At 56.6% G+C, this 22,474-nt stretch overlaps 1 protein-coding gene across 2 annotated transcripts in view; it reads right to left on the bottom strand.

Moving 5' to 3' along the window:
* Positions 1 to 222: 222 nt before the first annotated feature.
* LOC105491406 (myosin IXB) overlaps positions 223 to 22,474 on the bottom strand; it is a 138,687-nt gene continuing 116,435 nt past the window's right edge. Inside the window, exons 21-40 of one of the 2 annotated variants that reach the window (XM_071087774.1) lie at positions 20,823 to 21,139; positions 18,417 to 19,334; positions 15,986 to 16,052; positions 15,537 to 15,661; positions 12,513 to 12,646; positions 12,113 to 12,303; positions 10,910 to 11,008; positions 10,631 to 10,804; positions 10,105 to 10,146; positions 9,726 to 9,837; positions 7,641 to 7,714; positions 6,823 to 7,015; positions 6,599 to 6,727; positions 6,218 to 6,323; positions 5,758 to 5,889; positions 3,794 to 3,917; positions 3,116 to 3,163; positions 2,647 to 2,784; positions 1,741 to 1,864; positions 223 to 1,620 (exon numbers count right to left, since the gene is read on the bottom strand). In XM_071087774.1, the coding sequence (XP_070943875.1) occupies positions 1,205 to 1,620; positions 1,741 to 1,864; positions 2,647 to 2,784; positions 3,116 to 3,163; positions 3,794 to 3,917; positions 5,758 to 5,889; positions 6,218 to 6,323; positions 6,599 to 6,727; positions 6,823 to 7,015; positions 7,641 to 7,714; positions 9,726 to 9,837; positions 10,105 to 10,146; positions 10,631 to 10,804; positions 10,910 to 11,008; positions 12,113 to 12,303; positions 12,513 to 12,646; positions 15,537 to 15,661; positions 15,986 to 16,052; positions 18,417 to 19,334; positions 20,823 to 21,139 (3,663 nt within the window). In that variant the 3' untranslated portion in view covers positions 223 to 1,204. Of the gene's footprint in view, positions 1,621 to 1,728; positions 1,865 to 2,646; positions 2,785 to 3,115; positions 3,164 to 3,793; positions 3,918 to 5,757; positions 5,890 to 6,217; positions 6,324 to 6,598; positions 6,728 to 6,822; positions 7,016 to 7,640; positions 7,715 to 9,725; positions 9,838 to 10,104; positions 10,147 to 10,630; positions 10,805 to 10,909; positions 11,009 to 12,112; positions 12,304 to 12,512; positions 12,650 to 15,536; positions 15,662 to 15,985; positions 16,053 to 18,416; positions 19,335 to 20,822; positions 21,140 to 22,474 lie in introns of both variants that reach the window. The other variant, XM_071087775.1, reaches the window with a different exon arrangement.

The following is a 22,474-nucleotide window of genomic DNA, read 5'->3' as shown; positions in this document are numbered from 1 at the left end:
TGAAACAGGGAGGCCAGAGAGGCTCCCAAGGACAGCAGGTGCTCCTTGCCAAGTGAGGCTCTGCTGGGAGCTCCATTTGCTGGAGGGTCAAGACAGATCTTTGAGGACAGTGTTCCACCATCCCCTGCACCCTTCTTGGCTGAGGCCACAGGGCAGACCCCCATCCCCCGGCCCTGCTCTTCCAAGCCCGATCCCACATGAGCAGGCATCCCAGGCACACACTTCTCAGGCACTTTTTATTTCACGCCGTGCGGAGGGCCCTTTGTCCCAGATTTGTGGCCATGTGTCCAGGTGTCTGGGGGAGTGGGCCAAGCCTGAGAGAGGAGGGCCCTGCTCCAGAGATCCCCAGGTTGTCCCTGTTGACCTGTAGGGAGGTCTGACTTCAGGCATTGCCCTCCTGGTCCGTGAGCAGTCCTGAGTCACTGGCTCCTGTTCTGTCACATGGGGTGGGTAGTGCCAAGAGCAGCCAGCCTCCTGCAGCCCTTGGCGTCCGGAAGAGTGACAGCCACATTCAAGTCTCCCTGGCATGTGAGGTCTGTGGTGCCCCTGACTCATGTCCTGGCTCCAGCCAATAGCCTAGACCCCCATAGAAGGTTCCAGCACGTCCTCACATGCACATTGGCCAGGTGGCTGTCCCCCGGAGACATGTGTCAGACGGGCACGGGTCAGGTGGCCCAAGTGTCCAAAACTCTCATGGAGGGTCCCAGCCCACTGGCCACCCCAAGCCAACCATAGCAGGGGTCTGAGCCTCAGACGCACAGGGGCCTAGTGGCCTCCGCTCTGACAGCTCAAGTCCAGGTTATAAGGGAGACGGGCAGCGTTAATAGAAAACTTTGTACATACACATATAAAAAACCATTTGGTCTTCCATTAAGGCTGTTACAGTTTAAAGTTACGTAAACCACGTACAAAGAAACGGTTAAACGTACAAAAGGGGAGTGGGGAGATGTGAGGCTGCAGGCGGAGATGTGGCGCTCCCCGCAGGTGCGTCGGTGATTTGGGGGCTGGGTGCGAGGGGGGCCTGGCTCCAGCTGGCCTCTCCCTGCCTTGACTCTGCACTTGGGGCCGGTGCCCACCTCACGTCGCTCTTGAGCTTTTGATTCTGGATCCTTCTCTGAGGGCCGAACACTAGCTCTGCAGCTCTGGCGCCCAGCTCCAGTGCAGGGGCCGTCCTCGGACATGCAGACTTTGTCAGCTGTGGCCCTCAGCCATTGGCCTGGCCCGAGGCAGGGGGCAGGCAGTACTTTGGGGGGTCTGAGTACCTTCGCTTGGCCCCAGGTGGCTGGCCATCCTCTTCTAGGGGCTCCAGGGCGCCCTGCGTTGGCAGGTGTACCCCGGGCGTGATGTACACGGAATGTACCTGGTCCGGGCGGCGGGCAGGTGGCTCCCGGCGCCGCACTGGGGCAGCCACCTCCCGGGCACCCGGTGCCCAGCAAGGCAGGTGGGAGGGCAGGCCTGGTGGGAGCTTGATGTTGGCCGTGGGCATGATGGGGGTCCGCCGGGGGGTCTTCACTCTGACCGTTACGAAGGACGACGGCCTTCGTCGTGGAGGGGCAGCCACGGTGGGGAGGGGGCTCGGGGCGGGCGCGCCGGGGCAAGGGAGAGCAGGCGCAGGGGGCCCTTTTGAGAGACAGATGGCAGGGTTACTGCAGCTTCAGGGCCGGCAGTCGGAGGACCCTCGCCCTGGGGCCTGCTGGGATGGATGGGAAGGAGAAAAGCAGACGCTACCTTAATACTGACCTTCCGAGGCCCCCCGCCCGGCCCGCTCCTCCAGCAGGCTCTCGGTGCTGGCCGACGTCTCCGAGTCCAGGTTCTCCTCGTCTGAGCCCCTTGGGTCCAGCTCCGGCAGCCGATAGGTGATGTCCTCCCTGAAGGAAAAAGCGTCGTGGTGTCCAAAGCCACTCCACCAAAAGTGCCAGGCCAGTGTGGAACAGAGCAGGCCGTCCTGCTCCTAGATGTAACTCCATGTCCCCAACCTCCCCCCATCCCAAGCAAGAAGATTGCTTGAGCCCAGGAGTTTGAACCCAGCCTGGGCAACATAGGCAGACCCTGTTCTACAAAAAGTAAATGAATTAGGCAGGCGTGGTGATGTGCACCTGTGGTTCTAGCTACTGGGGAGGCTGAGGTGGGAGGACTCCTTGAGCCTAAGCGATTGCGGCTGCAGTGAACCGTGATCGCATCACTACAATCCAGCCTGGGTGACAGAGCAAGACCCTGTCTCAGAAATAAAGGCCGAGTATGGTGGCTCACACCTGTAATCCCAACACTTTGGGAGGCCAAGGTGGGGGATCACTTGAGGTCAGGAGTTCAAGACCAGCCTGGCCAATGTGCTGAAACCCTGTCTCTGCTAAAAACACAAAATTAGCTGGGTGTGGTGGTGGGCACCTGTAGTCCCAGTTACTTGGAGGCTAAGGCAGAGAATCGCTTGAACCTGGGAGGCGGAGGTTGCAGTGAGCCGAGATCGCACCACTGCACTCCAGCTGGGTGACAAAGCGAGACTCCGTTTCAAAAAAGAAAAAAAGTGTTGTTTGCCCAGTATCAGGGATGACAGGACCAAAGCTGGCGAGGCCAAGCGGACCACCAGGGATGGAACCTGCGCTCCAGCTTGCCCTAAACATGAAGGACTGAGGGAGGGGACCGGGCCACTTGCTTCTCCTCCTTGATGGACTGGATCCGTTCAATGAGAATCTCTTTTTCCCGGTCCTCATCGCCACCGGCTGCCTCCTCCTCCAGCAGCACCTCCAGCTCCTCCCCCTGGCTGTCCCGGGCCTTGGGGCTCTTGTTCTGAAAGAAAGCAGCAAGGGGTCTGACTGACTCCTCTGAGTGGGCGAGGTTAGTGCCAGAGGTGTGAGCAGGTCCCAGGTTAGTTCTGATGTGGATGCGCTGGGCTCTTAGTGAGACTTCTCTAGGAATCCCACGGGACAGAGTGGTGGTCGTGTGGCCGATTAGTCGTCCTGGGCACAGAGGCTCAGCAGGCAAGGGGCCTCCCCAGCATGCACTTCTGGAAAGTTAGGACAGGCTCCGTCTATCCTACGAGGGGCCCGGGGCCCCAGGGAACTCCAGCATGCACCGCACCGGGAGACATGCACTGCGGGCCCACCGAACGCGTACATACCAGGACCCCCTCATAGGGAGACGAAAACCCCAGTTTGAGAGGCCATAGCTGGGAGAGAGATGAACACAGGGTGACCACATGGGCCAAGACAGACACAGGCATGAGCTGGGGATACATCCAATGACCAGTACCAAGACAGGGGGTCCCTGGTTCCCACAGGAGCCCAGAGCCCGTTCCCCACTAACGCACCCCTGCACTGTGGGACTGATTCTTCTGCTCTGGGGACATTTCCCGGGGGCAGAGGGCCCAGGTCAGAAGGGACAAGGCTGGACTGATGACCTGAACCACCAGCAAGTGGGAAACTGGTCCCCCACCTGCCTCACCTAGAGGGACACAATTGGAGTGAGGCTGAGCGAGGACCATCGTCTTTTGTTCAAGGCAGTAAGTCTGCCCCTGCCTGCACGGCCCGGTGGCCCCAGCCAGGCTGGTTATGGCTGTGGCCAAGGGTGTGGTAAGAGTGGGCGGGGAACTGGAAAGGGAGGCCCCGCCCGGCTACCCGAGACTACATCCACTACCCAGTCCCATCCTCGGCATGGGAGGTCCCGCCCACCCAAGGCCCCCCTCCCACCAAGACCCCGCCCAACAACCTTCCCAGCAACAAAGCCACGCCAAAGGCCCTGCCCAGCACCAGACCCCGCCCACCAAAGAGGCCCCGCCCCCGCGATCACGGGTACTCACAGCATTTTGTCGCAGAAGCGAAAGCCTGCGGAAGGCGATGCTCTCTGCAGCCTCCAGTTGGCTGATCTCCTCCATCTTCACTTTGTATTTCCTCATCTGCTCCTTGATCAGCATCTCCACGCACCTACAGAGAAGGCCCACGGGAGGAAGCGACTCAGTTACCGCCCCGGGCACATTTGAGGTCCAGGAGTTGGTACCTGGGGGGCAGTGGCTGAGGCTCAGAGACCAAGCAGTGCCTGGGACACGGCTGTGAAGGCTCCCATGCTGTGTGACCTTTGGCAGCTCACTCCACCTCTCTGAGCCTGAGTCTCCTGTCTCTGCACGCCTCCTTGTTTGAAGGAGGGTCAGAGTGAACTGAAGCCCCTAGTCACCAGCAGGGTGGGGATTATCTTGCCTCCCAGAGAAGTCCAAGCTGCTGGGCAGTTTGTCCCAGGGGCAGCAGGCAGATGGCCCCAGGGGCTCCAGACATGTGCTCTGACCCACAGTATGCCCACTTGGTGGTCAAGGCCAGCCTGGTGGTGTCAGTATCAGAGGGTCTCAGCTCGGAGTGGTCAGAACCAGAGGGACTCAGCTTGGAGTGGTCAGTACCAGAGGGACTCAGCTCGGAGTGGTCAGTACCAGAGGGACTCAGCTTGGAGTGGTCAGTACCAGAGGGACTCAGTTTGGAGTGGTCAGTATCAGAGGGTCTCAGCTCGGAGTGGTCAGAACCAGAGGGACTCAGCTCGGAGTGGTCAGAACCAGAGGGACTCAGTTTGGGTGAGCTCTGTGGTGCGAGCTGCAGGAGCTGCTTCGTGTTCCTTATCCTCCCCTGACAGGACGCTGTGTAGCAGAGACAGGAGTCCACTACCATTCGCCTATCATCCAGCCTTTGCTAAAAGTTCTGTTTTAGTACAATGGGGTGTGCTCATTAAAGCACATTCAGAAAGACACAACTGCTGGGACCACTGCCATCTGGATAGTTGCTTTTTTTTTTTTTTTTTGGAGATGGAGTCTCGCTCTGTCACCCAGGTTGGAGTGCAGTGGCGTGATCTCGGCTCACTGCAACCTCCACCTCCTGGGTTCAAGCAATTATCCTGCCTCAGCCTCCTAAGCCGCTGGGATTACAGGTGCCTGCCACCACACCTGTCTAGTTTATATATGTAATTTCTTAAAATTTTCTTTTTGAGACGGAGTCTCACGCTGTTGCCCAGCTGGAGTGCAGTGGTGCAATCTCAGTTCACTGTAGCCTCCGCCTCCTGGTAGCTGGCATTATAGGCACATGCCACCAGGCTCAGCTAATTTTTATATTTTTTCTTCCTTTTTTTGAGACGGAGTTTCACTCTTGTTGCCCAGGCTGGAGTGCAATGGTGTGACCTCGGCTCACTGCAACCTCCGCCTCCTGGGTTCAAGTGATTCTCCTGCCTCAGCCTCCCAGGTAGCTGGGATTACAAGCATGCGCCACCATGCCCGGCTAATTTTGTATGTTTAGTAGAGACGGGATTTCTCCATGTTGGTCAGGCTGGTCTCGAATTACTGACCTCAGGTGATCCGCCCGTCTCCGCCTCCCAAAGTGCTGGATTACAGGCGTGAGTCAACTTGCCTAGCTTAAGTTTTATATTTTTAATAGAGATGGGGTTTCACCATGTTGGCCAGGCTGGTCTTGAACTCCTGGCCTCAAGGGATCCACCCACCTCGGCCTCCCAAAATGCTGGGATTACAGGCGTGAACCACCATGCCTGGCCTAATTTTTAAATTTTCTGTAGAGACAAAAATTTAAAATTTCAGAATTTTTTGTAGGGTCTCACTATGTTGCCCAGGCTGGTCTCAAACTCCTGGCCTCAAGTGATCCTCTTGCCTTGGCCTCCCAAAGTAGCTGGGATTACAGGTGTGAACCGCTGCACTCGGCTCTGGACTTTTCTTACACATTTATTTACACAGAGATGGATGGAGTTGTCGTGGGGTCCCGGGGCAGGGCGGGCACTCACGTGGTAATCTTGAGGACATCCTTCATGCTGGTCAGGGGGTCCGAGTTGTCAGGGCAGCGCAGGAGGCAGGGTGCGAAGATAATGGCCAGGGCCCCGGGCGACATGCGGTTGACATCCTCGAGCAGGGCCACCCTGCACAGTCACTGGCAGTTAGAGGACGGCTACGGCTGAGGGAGGGAGGTCCCAGGGAGCCCCGAGACTGAACTTCTGAGCCCTGGGGTGCCTGTTAGGAAAGCAGTGCCGCAGCCCAGCGCCGCAAGATGCTTCTGCAGGACAGAGAGGTACCTCAACGGACCCGGGCGGCCCAGCAGCCTGGCCCCCTCCCAGAACCCACAACAGCGGTCTGCATCCTGGTTCGAAACCACCACAGAACGCCAGCTCGGGTCTCCCTGGGAAATGCTGCCTCGGGGGTTCCCAGTGCGACCCTAACCCCACAGAGGGCAGGTGGGGAGGCACTTGCTTGACGAGGTGGAAGATGAGTCTCTCCAGGGAGTTGTGGTTGGCTTCCGGAAGGTGCTCCAGGACGGCATAGATGGCAGCCAGCTGCTCCTGCTTCTCTGGCAGCTCTGCAAGCAGTGGGGTTTGAGGGCGTCAGCTCCCAAGGGTCCCCAAGGTGCCTGTTGTCCCCACCAACACGACCTGAGATGCACGGGTGCCATCCACCCTGTGGTGCCCACGCAAGAATGGATGGCTACAGAGGTGTCCTGGCCCCACCCCAAACTGGGAACCCGGTTTGGCTGGGCCGACTGCTTCGGGCCTTGTGGACCGGGTGGTCCTGCCTCCTGGGCTGGTTACAGCAAGCGCTGTACCCTGGCCATGGCCACCTGCGGGTGGGGCTCACCAACGGCTCGGAGGAAGTCGCCGTACTGTGCGAAGGTCATGAGGGGCTCAGGCAGCTCCCGCAGCCACTGCTTCAGCACCCCCGTGATGGCATGGATGGGGAAATTCTCCAGCTTGACTGCTGTGGGGTCTGTGGGGTGAGTGGGGTGGGACTGGTGAGCGGCACACTGGTGAGACGGCTGCGCCTGGGGCCTGGCACTGCGCCCACCTGCCCGCAGTGCCCACCTGTCTGCAGCGCCTGCCGGAGCTCCCGAGTGCGGTTGGCGGCGCCCGACTTGCGGTAGAGACCCTCGGTGTACAGGCCGTGCATCTCCACGTGTTCCAGGAGCTTCTCCAGCACAATGGGCACTGAGGCCTTGTCGCTGGTCAGGCTGTCCACGCACACACCGAAGTGGCCCGGCTCAGCGCCTGGCTCGCCCTGCAGTGCCGGGTGTCGGGGGGTCAGGTCTGGGCCTGGCTGGCTTCCTCTCCAGCTGTCTCTGGGGGCCTGTCCCTCCTGGTCCCGCACAAGGCCCTCGGGGCTTCCTCTGCTGTTCTGTCCCTCCCTGTCTCCTTCTGCATAGTTGTTGGGGGTGTGGGGCTGCAGAGGTCAAGGCCAGTGTGGCAGCCACTGGGCAGGGGCTTCCTTTGTAGGCTACCCAAGGCATGGGTGGTCCTTCGTGGGGTGAGAGCTATAACCTGGCCCCCACAGCCGCCTCACAGAAGTAGACCCTGACTCTTGTTGCACCCCTACCACCCAGGACCCCATCCTTATGCACAGAGTTGGGGGGCCTCCCTCTACATGGCTCAGGACTCTCTCGGGAGCAAGGATGAGCAGGGCTAGGGGAGCTGAGACACACACACAGGCCTGGGCCCTGCCTGGGAGCCTCAAGGGGTTTGGACAGAACCAGGGACAATGGTGTGTTCTGCAGAACCAGAGGCCACAGCTGCCCCCTGCTGGCTGCTCAATGCTTCGCTTGGCCCTCACATCAAGCACCACCTCCCGGTGCACCCGGCTCTGAGTGGAGTGTCATTCTAGAGAGTTCCAGGCCTCCTGCACTCACCTTCCTCCCGTAGGTGTAGGAGCAGTGGCTCTGAATCTTGTGCACACACTTCTTGTGGCAGGTCATCTTGCACACTAGGAGGTCACAGGGTGGGAGTCACAGAGGGTGCTGGGGACCCCAGATTCCTGCAGCTGCCCACCCAGCTGGCCAGGGGCTGCCGACTGCCTTTTTTTTTTTTTTTTTTTTGAGACAGAGTTTCACTCTTGTTGCTCAGGCTGGAGTGCAATGGCGCAATCTTGGCTCACGGCAACCTCTGCCTCCCGGGTTCAAGTGATTCTCCTGCCTCAGCCTCCCAAGTAGCTGGGATTACAGGCGTGTGCCACCACGCCTGGCTAATTGTGTATTCTTAGTAGTGACAGGGTTTCTCCATGTTGGTCAGGCTGGTCTTGAACTCCCAACCTCAGGTGACCCGCCCACCTTGGACTCCCAAAGTGTTGGCATTATAGGCGTGAGTCACCGCACCCGGCCTGGATTGCCTTCTTTTTGGTTTTTGGTTTCCTTTTTTTCGTTTTGAGACAGGGTCTCACTCTGTCACCCAAGCTAGAGTGCAGTGGTGCTATCATAGCTCACTGGAGCCTTGACCTCCCAGGCCCAGGTGATCCTCCCAAGTAGCTGGGACTACCTCCCAAGTAGCCATGCCTGGCTAATTTCTGTATTTTTTGGTTTAGACTGGGTCTTGCCATGTTGCCCAGGTTGGTTTAGAACTCCTGAGCTCAAGCGACCCTCCCTCCCCGGCCTCCCAAAGTGCTGGGATTACAGGTATGAGACACTGTGCCTGGCCTGCCGACTTCTAAACCCACACTGCAGGCACCTGTGCCCTGACTCCTGAGAGAGGAGGCCGTGTGGGCAGGCTTCAGAGCTCAAGGTGGCCATTCGTGGCCTCAGACCCAGTCTGGCTAGTGGAACCACGAGCACGTGTTTGTGGGGACCTGTGACATCCTTGCCCCAAGGCCTCAGGGCCAACTCCTGGCAGAACTAAAGGTCTAGAAGTCCTGCCAGGAGGTGGTTTTGGGGACTTGGGATGAGGATGTCATGGGGCAAAGACAATGCTACTTTTCCTTCTTCCAACCACACTGAATCCCAGGCCACCCAGCTGATGTCTTGGGAGAGGGTACACTGGCTACGCTAAAGAAGAGAGTGTCTGGCACCTGGGAAGGATGGAATCAGGTGAGGGGACGGGCCTGGGTCCCGCATCTGTGTCTCAGGACCATGACAACTGACTGTTGGACAGATGTGGGGTGGTGGGGCTGCTTTCTGGGCTGAAAAGACCCGGCCCGACTGGTTCTGGCAGAAACACACATACGGGAGGGGCCCTCTTGGCCCTGCTGGGCCTCTGGAGGCTGCCTGGGCTTGGGTCCTGGCTTGGCCACCTCAAAGCTGTGTGACCATGGATCGGCTGGGTCATTCCTAGGCCCTGTCTGTCTCTTAGGGTCCCCTGGGGCTGAGTCTGGCCTACAGGGGAGGGACCATGAGGAGCCTGGGGAAGGAGGGGCCAGGGGTTCAGGCGGTGGAGCAGCGTATACACAGACAGAGAGGCAGGGCCCAGGAGGAGAGGAGGCTGCAGATGGGGGTGGACGCTGGCTACTGGGGGCCTCAGGGCCAGCTGAGAATTGGGCTCTGCCCCTCAGGTGATGGTGGACAGTTTGAGGGGGTGGGATATGGCTGGGGCAACGGTCCAGAAAGATCTGACCTGGTGGCTGGACTGGGGTGAAGACCCTGTTTTTGGTTTTTGAGACTGAGTCTTGCTCTGCTGGCCAGGTTAGAGTGCAGTGGCGTGATCCCGGCTCACTGCAACCTTTGCCTCCCAGGTTCAAGTGATTCTCCTGCCTCAGCCTCCTGAGTATCTGGGATTACAGGTGCCCACCACCGTGCCCAGATAATTTTTGTATTTTTAGTAGAGATGAGGTTTCACCATCTTGGCCAGGCTGGTCTCGAACTCCTGACCTCGCTATCCCCCTGCCTCGGCCTCCCAAAGTGCTGGGATTACAGGTGTGAGCCATTCTGCCTGGCCCTGAAGCCCTCTTGAGCAGTGAGGGGTGGTGGGGGACGTGGAGGGGTTTGGGGCCTGGGCGGGGAGCCACTCACCGCTGCAGAGCAGGGCCTTGTCCATGAGCCAGATATAGGAGAGGCACTGCTCGCACGACTGCGGGATGCTAACCTGGTAGCTGGCGAACACGTGCCCGTTGTGCTCCTGGACCTGTGAGGCCAGAGAAGGGCGCTGGGCGGGGGAAGGGGAAGGCAGCCCTCCCCAGCCACTGGTGGATGATGGCCACGGGATCTCAGGGGTGGGTCTGCTTATTCAAGACTACGGCTCCGTATGTGCTGGGGAGAAAACACACTCACACGTATCCACGCACACATACGTGTGCAGACGGGCCCATGCACACACTGACACTGACACACACGTGCACGCTCCTGCCAACGTTCGCCTGCTGGGACTGTCATCCACGTGCAGCCTACTCACAGCGCGCTCCTGCTTCCGCTTCTTCTTCTGAGCTTTGCTCTGCTGTGAGGAACACAAGGAGGAGGTCGACGGGGGCCCCCTGGGAAGTGACCCAACCCACCCCTGGCACCCCATAACCCAGGAATCTGGGTACCCTAAACCCTCCCTCACCTGGAGTGGCATCATTGTCCCTAACACCCCCCATTCAGACACCCCACGCCCAGAAGTGAGGCCCTGTTGGGGAGGGTGCAGGACTCCCCACCAGGAGGTAGGTGTAGCACAAATGGGTGTGGCATGTAATCATGGCAAGCGATGGGTAGGCATAGCATGTTGCATGTCATAGGCGTGGCATGGGTGGGCGTGGCATGTCAGGTGGGTGTGGCATAAGTGATCATGGCAAGGCACAGGTAAGCATGGTGTAAGTGATCATGGCATGGCATGGTGGGCGTGGTATGGGCAGGGCATGGGTGGGCGTGGCATGTCAGGTGGGCTTGGTGTAAGTGATCATGGCAAGGCATGGGTGGGCGTGGCGTGCTGGGCTGCCCACCTTCACTGGCTCGAAGTCATTCTTGGTGTAGCCACGGGTGAACTCATCTAGCAGTGACTGGAAGAGGTTGAGGACCAGGTTGGTGTCCTTCTCGCCACGCTCAGTGGCCAGGTTGCTGACGACGATCTGGTAGTTCTCCATCAGATCCTTGTAGCCCACGTGGATCTTCCCGTTCTGTGGAAATGCTAGGCGTCACCCCGCAGGCCCGGGCAAGGGTCGGATGGGAATGACGGGTCTAAGCAGGGTATGGGAAAGGCTGAAGGCCGGGCCGCCACATACCGGGACGGAGTACATCGTTTTGATGTTGCTCCTGAACTTCTCGGTGGCTTCGATAAACAAGCTCTCGATGGCCGTCTTCTGGGAACGGAGGTCATTTATCTGGAAGGGGAGAGGAGCTGACCCTGCGTGCCTCAGGCCTGGGGAACTGCGTACCCGAGGAGGTGCCCAACGGGTCACTTGTATCCTCTCTTAAGTCATCCCCTAGGCTCTTGGGATAAAATCCAGTCCCTCTGGCCAAGCCTGATCTCTCCTCTCAGAGTTATAAATGTCAGAGTTATAAAGCCACTGATATTCACGGCAGGACTACTCTCCACAGTGGGGCCTGCCCTGTGCGCCACAGCCGGTTAAGCAGCATCCCTGGCCTCTACCCACCAGAGGCCAGCAGCGCCCTCCCTCCAGGTTGTGATAACCCCAATGTCCCCAGACATTGCCAGTGTTCCCTGGAGGGCAGAATCCCCCCTAGATGAGAGCTACAGGTCAGTTCAGGGCCTTCCTGCTGCCCCACACAGGGGTTCAACACCCAGCCATACCTTAGGACCGGGATGTCTGGAATGGTCTGGTCATTTCGAGATGCCTCTACTCCTAGCAGGGTTTCCTGATCCTTCTGTGTCCCCATCGACCCCCTGTGGCCGCTGTGCAGCTCCCAAACGTAGCTCTATCTGCTGCAGGATTGCCCAACCCCCACCCCCATGGGGTATAACCCTCCTGAAGGCAGCCACAGCTTGCTCGCCTCCACTTCCGTTGCACACAGTGCTTCATCAATCTTTGCTTTGAGACCAAATATGCATCATTATTATTTTTGAGCCAGGGTCTGCTCTGTCGCCCAGGCTGGAGTGCAGTGCTGCGATCATGGCTCGTGGTGCCTCAACCTCTTGGGCTCAAGCGATCTTCCTGCCTCAGCCCCCAGAAGCTGGGACTACAGGTGTGTACCACCACACCAGCTAAAATCTAAACCTTTTGTAGAGATGGGGTCTTTCTGTTGCCCAGGCTGGTTTTGAACTGCTGGGCCCAAGTGATTCTTCTGCCTCAGCCTCCCAGGGTGCTGGGATGACAAACATGAACCGCTGTCCCCGGCCTGAGCCTGCGCTTTGTATTCTTGACCTGCTAAGCCCTGTGGTGTGTGTTTCAGAAAGCACTGCCTGGCTGTGATGGTTCCCCTGCGGACCGGGCCTCATGCCCCTGGCTCTCCCCTAGTGGTCCCACCTTGTTGAGCAGGAACTCGTCCAGGTACTTGAGCTCATTGGCGTTGGTGATCTGGCGGAATACCGATTCCCGCCACTTCTCTGACACCGTGATCTTCCCAATCTTGACGTTTCGGTTCTTCTTCCCTTTGCCTCCTGGCTCCTTGGTGCGCTTCTCACCTGCGGCGTGGCGGTGCTGGTGTCCGGAGGGGGCTGAGGATGGGACAGGAAGCAGCTGGTGAGGGTGGGTTTGGGGGAAGGATGCAGAGGACCTCCTACGGCATGCCTTTATCCAGGGCCAGAAACCCCTGGCTTTGTGCCTAGGGTTTGGCCCACAGCCAACTCAAGGCCCCATTTGGGGACAATGAATGTCCCCAGGGACACTGGTGGCTCTGCTGTCCCTGAGGCTGCAGGTGACCAACCTTCCAGGCCCTTCTTCATGGTGGCAGTTTCCAGCACCACGTGCCCGGACACAGCATTCTCCAACTCCTCCACGCCCTCCAGGCTGTATTTTTTATCCTTGGTTTTATGCAGAAATAGCCTCTTAAACGTGGATCTGCTGGAGAAAGTACATGGCTTAAGTCTGAAGTGAGAATGGACGTGAGGCCCAGCCTCCCTGTGATTGGACACATGGCAAATGCTCTATCATTGCCTGACTCAAAAAAGGATCTGGGCCGGGCGCAGTGGCTCAAGCCTGTAATCCCAGTACTTTGGGAGGCCGAGGCGGGTGGATCACGAAGTCAGGAGATCGAGACCATCCTGGCTAACATGGTGAAACCCCGTCTCTACTAAAAATACAAAAAACTAGCCGGGCGTGGTGGCGGGCGCCTGTAGTCCCAGCTACTCGGAGGCTGAGGCAGGAGAATGGCGTAAACCCGGGAGGCGGAGCTTGCAGTGAGCCGAGATCGGGCCACTGCACTCCAGCCTGGGTGACACAGCGAGACTCCGTCTCAAAAAAAAAAAAAAAAAAAAAAAAAGGGATCTGGCCTGGCGTGGTAGCTCACGCCTCTAATCCCAGCACTTTGGGAGATCGAGGCATGTGGATCAACTGAGGTCAGGAGTTCAAGACCAGCCTGGCCAACATGGCAAAACCCTGTCTCTATTAAAAATACAAAAAATTAGCCGGGCGTGATGGGTTCCTGTAGTCCCAGCTATTTGGGGAGGTTGAGGCAAGAGAATTGCTTGAACCCAGGAAGCGGAGGTTGCAGGTTGCAATGAGCTGAGATCGCACTATTGCACTCCAGCCTGGGTGACAGAGTGAGACTCTGTCTCAAAAAAAAAAAAAAAAAAGGAAAGAAAAAACCACGGATCTGGCTAGGTATGGTGGCTCTCACGCCTGTGTAATCTCAGCACTTTGGCAGGCTGAGGTGGGTGGATCAGCTGAGCCCAGGAGTTTGAGACCAGGCTGGGCAATATAGTGAAACCCCTTCTGTACCAAAAGTACAAAAAAAAAAAAAAAAAAAAAAAAAAAAAAATTAGCCGTGCATGGTGGTGCACACACGTAATCCCAGCTACTTGGGAGGCTGAGGCAGGAGAATCGCTTGAGTCTGAGAGGTGGAGGTTGCAGTGAGCTGAGATCATGTCATTGCACTCCAGACTGCCAGACTGGGCAACACAGTAAGATTATTTCAAAAAAAAAAAAAAAAAAAAAAAAAAAAAAAAAAAAAAAGGATCATCTTATAAAGAGCAATAGCCCTTTCTTTATACTGGCAGAGGAGTTACATGAAGAAAGAAGGATACCAAACAGAAGCCACAGGGGGACTCCATTTTCTTTTCTTTTTTGTTCCAGTTGGGGTGTCACTCTGTCACACAGTGTGGAGTGCAGTGGTGTGATCGTAGCTGACTACAGCCTCAAACTCCTGGCCTCATGAGCACAATCCTCCCACTTCAACCTCCTGAGTTGTTGGGATTATAGGTACGAGCCATGCGCCTAGCTCATTATCTTTTTTTTTTTTTTTTGAGACGGAGTCTCGCTTTGTCGCCCAGGCTGGAGTGCAGTGGTGCGATCTCTGCTTACTGCAAGCTCTGCCTCCCGGGTTCCCGCCATTCTCATGCCTCAGCCTCCGAGTAGCTGGGACTACAGGCGCCCACCACCACGCCTGGCTAATTTTTTTGTATTTTTAGTAGAGATGGGGTTTCACCGTGTTAGCCAGGATGGTCTCGATCTCCTGATCTCCTGATCCGCCCGCCTCGGCCTCCCAAAGTGCTGGGATTACAGGTATGACCCACGGCATCCATCCAGTCATGTGTCCTTTTAAGGGACAGAAGACAGAAGATAGACACAGAGGGGAAGGCCAAGTGCTGATAGAGACAGAGATTAGAGTAATGTAGCCATAAGTCAAGGAACACCTGGAGCCCCCAAAAACCAGAAGAGGCGGGAAGGATTCTGCCCTAGAGGCTTTTTTTTTTTTTTTTTGAGAGGGAGTCTCGCTCTGTCGCCCAGGCTGGAGTGCAGTGGCCGGATCTCAGCTCACTGCAAGCTCCGCCTCCCGGGTTCACGCCATTCTCCTGCCTCAGCCTCCCAAGTAGCTGGGACTACAGGCGCCCGCCACCTCGCCCGGCTAGTTTTTTGTATTTTTTAGTAGAGACGGGGTTTCACCGTGTTAGCCAGGATGGTCTCCATCTCCTGACCTCGTGATCCGCCCGTCTCGGCCTCCCAAAGTGCTGGGATTACAGGCTTGAGCCACCGCGCCCGGCCTTTTTTTTTTTTTTTTTTGAGGCGGAGTCTCGCTCTGTCGCCCAGGCTGGAGTGCAGTGGCCGGATCTCAGCTCACTGTAAGCTCCGCCTCCCTGGGTTCACACCATTCTCCTGCCTCAGCCTCCCGAGTAGCTGGGACTACAGGCGCCCGCCACCTCACCCGGCTAGTTTTTTGTATTTTTTTTAGTAGAGACGGGGTTTCACCGTGTTAGCCAGGATGGTCTCGATCTCCTGACCTCGTGATCCGCCCGTCTCGGCCTCCCAAAGTGCTGGGATTACAGGCTTGAGCCACCATGCCTGACCAGCTTTTTTTTTTTTTTGAGATGGAGTCTTCCTCCGTCACCCAGGCTGGAGTGCAGTGGTGTGATCTTGGCTCACTGCAACCTCCACCTCCCGAGTTCAAGCGATTCTCCTGCCTCAGCCTTCCGATTGGCTGGGATTATAGGTGTGTGCAATCATGCCCAACTAATTTTTGTATTTTTAGTACAGATGGGGTTTCACCATGTTGGCCTGGCTGGTCTCCAACTCCTGACCTCAAGTGATCCATCCGTCTCGGCCTCTCAAACTGCTGGGATTACAGGCGTGAGCCACCACGGCTGGCTGCCTCATGCAGTTTCTACTGAGCAAATGCCTTCGCGAACGTGCTTTGTAAATATGATTGGTTTAGGAGGCCACAATGCTGCGAGGCCCTGGCAGGGACCCCGGGCATCCTCTGGTGGCCTGAGTTCCCCGCAAGCCCCATACTTACTTAGAGTCGACCTGAGAGCCCGGGGACAGCCCTGCGTCTGGGACGGAGGATGCGTCACCTGACTTCTTCTTCTGGACAGCCGGCTTCTTCGTGCTTCGCTCTCCGTCCGTGGTTTCTGTTGCAGGCTGCAAGATGGTGCGGGGAGGGCTGCTAAGGAAAGGCTGGCAGGCCTGTACTAGATGGTGAAGCCCCTGCAGGCATTTACACTCCATCCACCCACCTCACTTCCCGCTTTTTTTTTTTTTTCTTTGAGACGGAGTCTCACTCTGTTGCCCAGGCTGGAGTGCAGTGGCTTGGTCTCAGCTCACTACAACCTCCGCTCTGCCATCGGGTTCGAGCGATTCTCTTGCCTCAGCCTCCAGAGTAGCTGGGGTTACAGGCACGCGCCACCACACCTGGCTATTTTTTGTATTTTTAGTAGAGATGGGGTTTCGCCATGTTGTTGTTACCTGAGCCTTGGCCGGGGATGGGAGGAGCTTGGAGACATCGCTCGTGGAGAAGGAGATGCGCCTCTCCCTGCGAGATCACAGAAACATGGCTTTTACTGACTAGAGCGAGTCAGTGGCATTCTCTTGTCTCAGTGGTTCTTAGGTTCTCACTTGGGCAGTTGTGACCCTGCCAGGGGACACTTGGCAATGTCTAGAGAGTTTTGGTTGTCACCACTGAGGTGGGGGGAAAGGAGTGGGTGGGTACTTCTGGCATCTGGTGAGTAGAGGGCAGGGATGCTACTCAATACCCTACAGAGAATGGTCTCCACTCCAGAGTGGTCCAGCCCCAGATGTTGAGTGTCAAGGGTAGGAAACCTTGCCTTAGCCCAAGAGAGCCTGTCTGCCTGCCTGCCTATCTATCTATCTATCTATCTATCTATCCATCCATCCTTCTACTCATTATCTATCCATCCATCCATCCATCCTTCTACTAATTGTCTATCTAATCTATCTATCCATCCATCCATCTATCCTTCTACTCATTGTCTATCTATCCATCCGTCCATCCTTCTACTAATTGTCTATCTATCCATCCGTCCATCCTTCTACTAATTGTCTATCTATCCATCCTTCTACTAATTATCTATCTATCCATCCATCCTTCTACTCATTGTCTCTACCTTCCACCCATCCATCCTCTTTATCTGTCTTCCATCTATCTCTTCATCTATTATCTCTACCTATCTTTATTTTATTTTTATTTTTTTAGATGGAGTTTTGCTCTTGTTTGCTCAGGTTGGAGTGCAATGGCGTGATCTCGGCTCACTGCAACCTCCGCCTCCCAAGTTCAAGTGATTCTCCTGCCTCAGCCTCGCGAGTAGCTGGGATTACAGGCATGCGCCAACACGTCCGGCTAATTTTTGTATTTTTAGTAGAGACGGGGTTTTGCCACGTTGGCCAGGCTGGTCTCAAACTCCTGACCTCAGGTGATCCATCCGGCTCGGCCTGGGATTCTAGGTGTGAGCCACCACACCCGGCTCTACTTATCTTCTACCCATCCGTTCCTCCATCATCTCTATCTTCCATCCATAATGTCTACCTATCTTCTCTCCATCCCTCCATCCATCAGCTCTCTATCTTCTAGCCATCTACCCATCCTTCTGTCTGTCCATCCATCCATCATCTCTACCTATCTTCCGTCCCTCCATTCATCGTCTCTACCTATCTTCCTTCCATCCATAATCTCTACCCATCTTTTTTTTTTTTCAGATGGAGTCTCATCTCCGTCACACAGGTTGGAGTGCAGTGGCTTGATCTCAGCTCACTGCAACCTCCGCTTCCCAGGTTTAAGCGATTCTCCTGTCTCAGCCTCCCGAGTAGCTGGGATTACAGGCATGTGCCACCACGCCCAGCTAATTTTTGTATTTTTAGTAGAGACAGAGTTTCATCATGTTGGCCAGGCTGGTCTCGAACTCCTCTCAAACTCTCGGCCTCCCAAAGTGCTGGGATTACAGGCGTGAGCCATTGCGCCCAGCCTAATCTCTACCCATCTTCTATCCATCCATCATCTGTACCATCCATCCATCTATCCATCCATGCCTCTATCCATCATTACTACCTGTTTTCTATCTATCTATCCCTTCATCCATCATCTGTATCTGTCTTCCATCGCCTCTATCCATTTTCCATCCATCCATCCCTCCATCATCTCTATCTTCCTTCCATCCATCCCTCCATCATCTCTATTATCCATCCATCCATCCATCCATCCATCCACTCACCCACCCATCCACACATCCTTCCCTTTCTCTCTCCCTCACTCCATCCATCATCTATTTATGATACTCCTGGCACGTGGTAAGTGGAGGCCAGGGATGCTGCTCAACATCCTATGATACACAGGACAGCCCCACTGCAGAGAATGATCCGGCCCCCAATACAAGCAGTGGGAGGCTGAGCAGGCCTGCTGCAGGGAAGGCCTGTCTCCTGCCTGACTGCTTTCCTTTGGTCCTGCAGGCCCTCTGGAAGAGGGAGCTGGAGATTCCAAGTCACCGACACTTGGCTTACTAAGGCTCAGGCAGAGCGAGCCCCTGCTCTTTTAACCCCAAGGAGTATAGTTAGTCCTGTTCACCAATTAGAAACCAAGGCCCAAGATTGCTGGGGAGCAGGGACCTTGACCTGAGGAGCCACCTCCCTCAAGGCCAGGACCTTTCTATATGAGCACAGCTCCTTCTGGGGACCCCTCAAGGCTCCGGGTCCCAGCCTGGGCCCTGGCTGGGTGCCTTGTTTTCACTTGGCCTTTAGCACGCCCTGCTTGTCCTCCTCCCTCAGGGCTCCCGCACACCCACTGGGCATGATCACACACGTGTTTCCAGGATGTGTGGTACTGCCCCTGGCCTTGCCCACCTGGTCTGGACCCTGGTGCTCAGACAGAAGAGGGTGTGGGGCTTACTCTGTGGGCGTGAGGGCGGCCCCTGTGGCCCGGTGTCTGTCACTGAGGTCCAGGGACTGGCTGAGCATGGCACTAGGGCTGGCAGCGGCCACCAGCTTTTTGCCCCGCCACAGCTCCACGGCGCTGGCCAGCCGCTCGGAGTCCAGGTACCGCTGGATCTGTGTGGAGCCTCCGGGGCTGTCGGGCTTTTCCTGAACCCTTGGGCTGCCACAAGGTTTGCTCTTGTCCTCGGGGGTCTCGGGGGTGCTGCCGGGGGCTGGTGGGCTGATCCTGCTGTCCAAGGCCAGGCTGGTCGGTCGCTCCACCTGGCTGGGCCTGGGGCTCCCAGCCGGCAGCGTCTTCTCGGTTTCTTCAGAGACCTTGCCAACTGCCATGGCCTCGGGTTGCTCTGTGGGCTGCTTTTGGGACGTGTTCTCAGCCTCCGTCTCTACGATTAGAAGGGTTTCATCTTCTCTGCTCTCCTTTTTGTCTTCCAGGAGACTCACCCCTTGCTCCTGGGTGACCCTTCTGGAAGGTTCTCTGAGGGCGCTCTCCTCCTTGCAGGACTGAATGTGTTTGTTCTGGAACTTGACGTGCTCCAGCCCTCTTTGCCGACGCGACTCACGCTTCTCCCGGCTGCTGGGGACTTTCTCGTGACTTTCAGTGGCCACGGTTTTCTGGGGCGGGAGAGTCTTCTCCGGGCTCAGGGCCTCCTTCTCAGGTGAGGAGTGCTCTGGCGGGGACCTGTCACTTGGCCACACCTCAGGCTCTGATGCCAGGTGCCTGCCATCCTCTGCCGGCTCTGGCCCCTGCTCAGCTACCTGCTGCCCGCCGGCCGCCTGACCCAGCCCGCCCTCCTCAGCGCCTGCTCTTTCGGCTTCCAGGGCTTCCCTCTCCTTCTCCTCTGCCTTCTGCTTCTCCAAGATCATCTGGCTGAAGCTGGAGCGAGGAAAAAGCAGACAGCTGGTTCAGAAACAAACCTTCCTTCCACCTCCCACTGAGTTCCGATGGGACCCCCAGCCTGTGGGCTGCAGACGGGGCTTCGCCTGTGCCTAGTGGCCCTGAGAGATGTTTCTGGAAAGCAGGAATCTCCTCGATCAGGAAAGGAGGCTGAGGGTGGTGCCCCCTCAGTGTCACAGATACTCCTGCCCTGTGTCTGCCTGGCTGCCTTGTTAGGGGAGAGGACCCTTGTTGGGGCTGTGGTGGGTGGGTTCTGTTAAGAAGCCTCAAACTCGTTTGGGGTCCACTGTGGGCTTTCCCTTGAGTCTTTTTCTAGGAGGCTTTTTGTTTTGTTTTTATTTTTATTTATTTTATTTTATTTTTGAGACAAAGTCTCACTCTGTCATCCAGGCTGGAATGCAGTGGCACTATCTTGGCTCGCTGCGACCTCTGCCTCCCAGGTTCAAGGGATTCTTGTGCCTCGGCCTCCCCAGTAACTGAGATTATAGACATACACCACCACGCCCGGCGAATTTTTGTATTTTTAGTAGAGATGAGGTTTTGCCATGTTGGCCAGGCTGGTCTCAAACTCATGTGATCTGCCTGCCTTGGCCTTCCAAAGTGCTGGCCTTACAGGTGTGAGCCAATACGCCCAACCTTTTTGGTTTTTAGAGACAGTGTCTGACTCTGTCACTCAGGCTGGAGTGCAGTGGTATGATCATAGCTCACTGCAGCCACCACATCCCAGACCCAGGTGATCCTCCTGCCTCAGCTTCCTGAATAGCTGGGGCTACAGGTATGCATCACCACACCTAGCTAACTCTTTAATTTTGTGTAGAGATGGCATCTTGCTATGTTGGCCAGGCTGGTCTCATCCTCCTGGGCTCAAGTGATCCTCCCACCTAAGCCTCCCAAAGTGTTGGGATTACAGGCATGAGCCATTGCACCTGGCCTAGGAGGCTTATTTGCACATGTGGGTAGGGCCTGCTCTGGGAGCTGGGATGTGACCTGTGGCAGAGCTGGGTCTGTGTGGCAGGGGAGAGGTGCACAGGGTGCCTAGGTCAGGGAGGGGCTGGGCTTGTAGCTGTGGGTGCCGGGACGGGAGTTGCTGATATCTTGCTGGGGGGTTCTCTGTGCCTGGTGGATGCCCCAGCTCCATGTTGAGTGTTGGGCTGGTCCAGGCGCTCCCTCCAACCCTGAATCCAGGTGTTCCCTGACCGATCCAGGTACAGGGGAGTCCCTGGGCAGAGAATGGGTGCAGCCAATGGCAAAGCAGAGCTTTGTCCCTGAGTGCTGCCTGCTAGCCTCAGAGCCCCTCTCTGTAGCCCATGTGTGTCCAGGCATCTAGTTTCCCACCAACCCTTCCCTGTGTCCAGAATGACATCCCCTTAGTGCCACAGGCCAGATGGTATATCATGGGCAGCAATTTGGTGAGTGACCCTTTTGGCTTCTGGAATATTCTGGGGAGCGTGGCCTGGCTCTGCTCACCTCTTGCGCTGCAGGTGCCCCCGGCAGAGGCTCTGCAGGCGGATGATGCTATCTTTCCGGCGCCGGTAGAGCTTCCGCTGCCAGTAGCCCCTCCATGCGGCCTGGAGGTACACCGCGGCCTGCGTCCTCTCCAGAGCCCTCCGGACCCGGTAGGACCGCCAGCAGGCCTGGATGGTGACGGCGGCCCGCTTCATCTGCAGGAAGTGCCGACGCTCCAGCACCATCCGAAACCAGCTCTGCAGCAGCAGGATTTTCCGCACCACCTCCCGGTGTAGCGTCTCCTGTAGGGCTTGCCGCTCTGTCTCCTTCAGGAAGACCTGGTGGGCACGGGGTCAGGTGGGGTCAGCCGCGCTGCCCCTGACACCACCTCTGTGCCTGGGAGGTCTGCATAGCCCACTCCAGAGTGAGACCCAGGCTGGTGTGCTGACCAACCAGGGCTTTATTTATTTATTTATTTATTTATTTATTATTATTTTTTTGAGATGGAGTCTCACTCTGTCGCCCAGGCTGGAGTGCAGTGGCGCCCTCTCGGCTCACTGCAACCTCTGCCTACTGGGTTCAGGTGATTCTCCTGCCTCAGCCTCCTGAGTAGCTGAGACTACAGGTGCCCATCACCAGGCCTGGCTAATTTTTGTATTTTTAGTAGAGACAGGGTTTCACCATGTTGGCCAGGCTGGTCTCGAGCTCCCAACCTCAATTGATCTGCCCACCCTGGCCTCCCAAAAATGCTGGGATTACAGGCATGAGCTATTGCACCTAGGTGTGGCTCTGTTTTTTTTTTTTGAGATGGAGTCTCACAGGCTAGAGTGCAGTGGTGCAATCTCAGCTCACTACAACCTCTGCCTCCCGGGTTCAAGCGATTCTCCTGCCTCAGCCTCCTGAGTCGCTGGGACTACAGGTGTGTGCCTGTAATGAAACCCTGTCTCTACTGAAAATATAAAAATTAGTCAGACGTGGTGGCGGGCACCTGTAATCCCAGCTGCACGGAGGCTGAGGCAGGAGAATCACTTGAACCTGGGAGGTGGAGGTTGCAGTGAGCTGAGATCGCACCACCAGTCTGGGTGACAGAGTGAGACTCTGTCTCAAAAATAAAAACAAGAAAGAAAAAGAAATGAGGTCTTGCTTGGTCACCCAGGCTGAAGTGCAGTGGTGCAATCACAGCTCACTGCAGTCTCAAACTCCTGCCACAGCCTGCCAAGCAGTTGGGACCACAGGTGCATGCCATCATGCTTGGCTAATTTTTAAATACTGTATAAAGACGAGGTCCCGCTATGTTTCCCAGGCTAGTCTGACACTCCTGGGCTCAAGGGATCCTCCCACCTCAGGCTTTCAAGTAGCTGGGACTCTGGGCGCGTGCTACCTCGCTTGGCTGGAAGGGAATTTTTTTACACCGGGTGAGGCCTTTGGGGGACTGACCTTGGCACTTGTTAAACAAGGGTGGCTGAATAATGCCCCCACAGCAAGAGGCAAACACATGCCCAGAGATGGGAGACGATCTCTGAAAGGGACGACAATTGCAGGCCGCCTCCCACCTGATACTGTAAAGGGGATGGACCAGCTCCTAAATCCTGCCAGTTAGCATGATCGTCCCTTTCCTACCTGTGACGCAGCAATAAACAGGTGATGCAGAGGGAGTCTCTGAGCCCCGCTGA

Source organism: Macaca nemestrina, chromosome 20 (assembly GCF_043159975.1).
Source record: "Macaca nemestrina isolate mMacNem1 chromosome 20, mMacNem.hap1, whole genome shotgun sequence".
Taxonomy (NCBI): Eukaryota; Metazoa; Chordata; class Mammalia; order Primates; family Cercopithecidae; genus Macaca; species Macaca nemestrina.
This window is presented reverse-complemented; position numbering and strand designations above follow the sequence as displayed.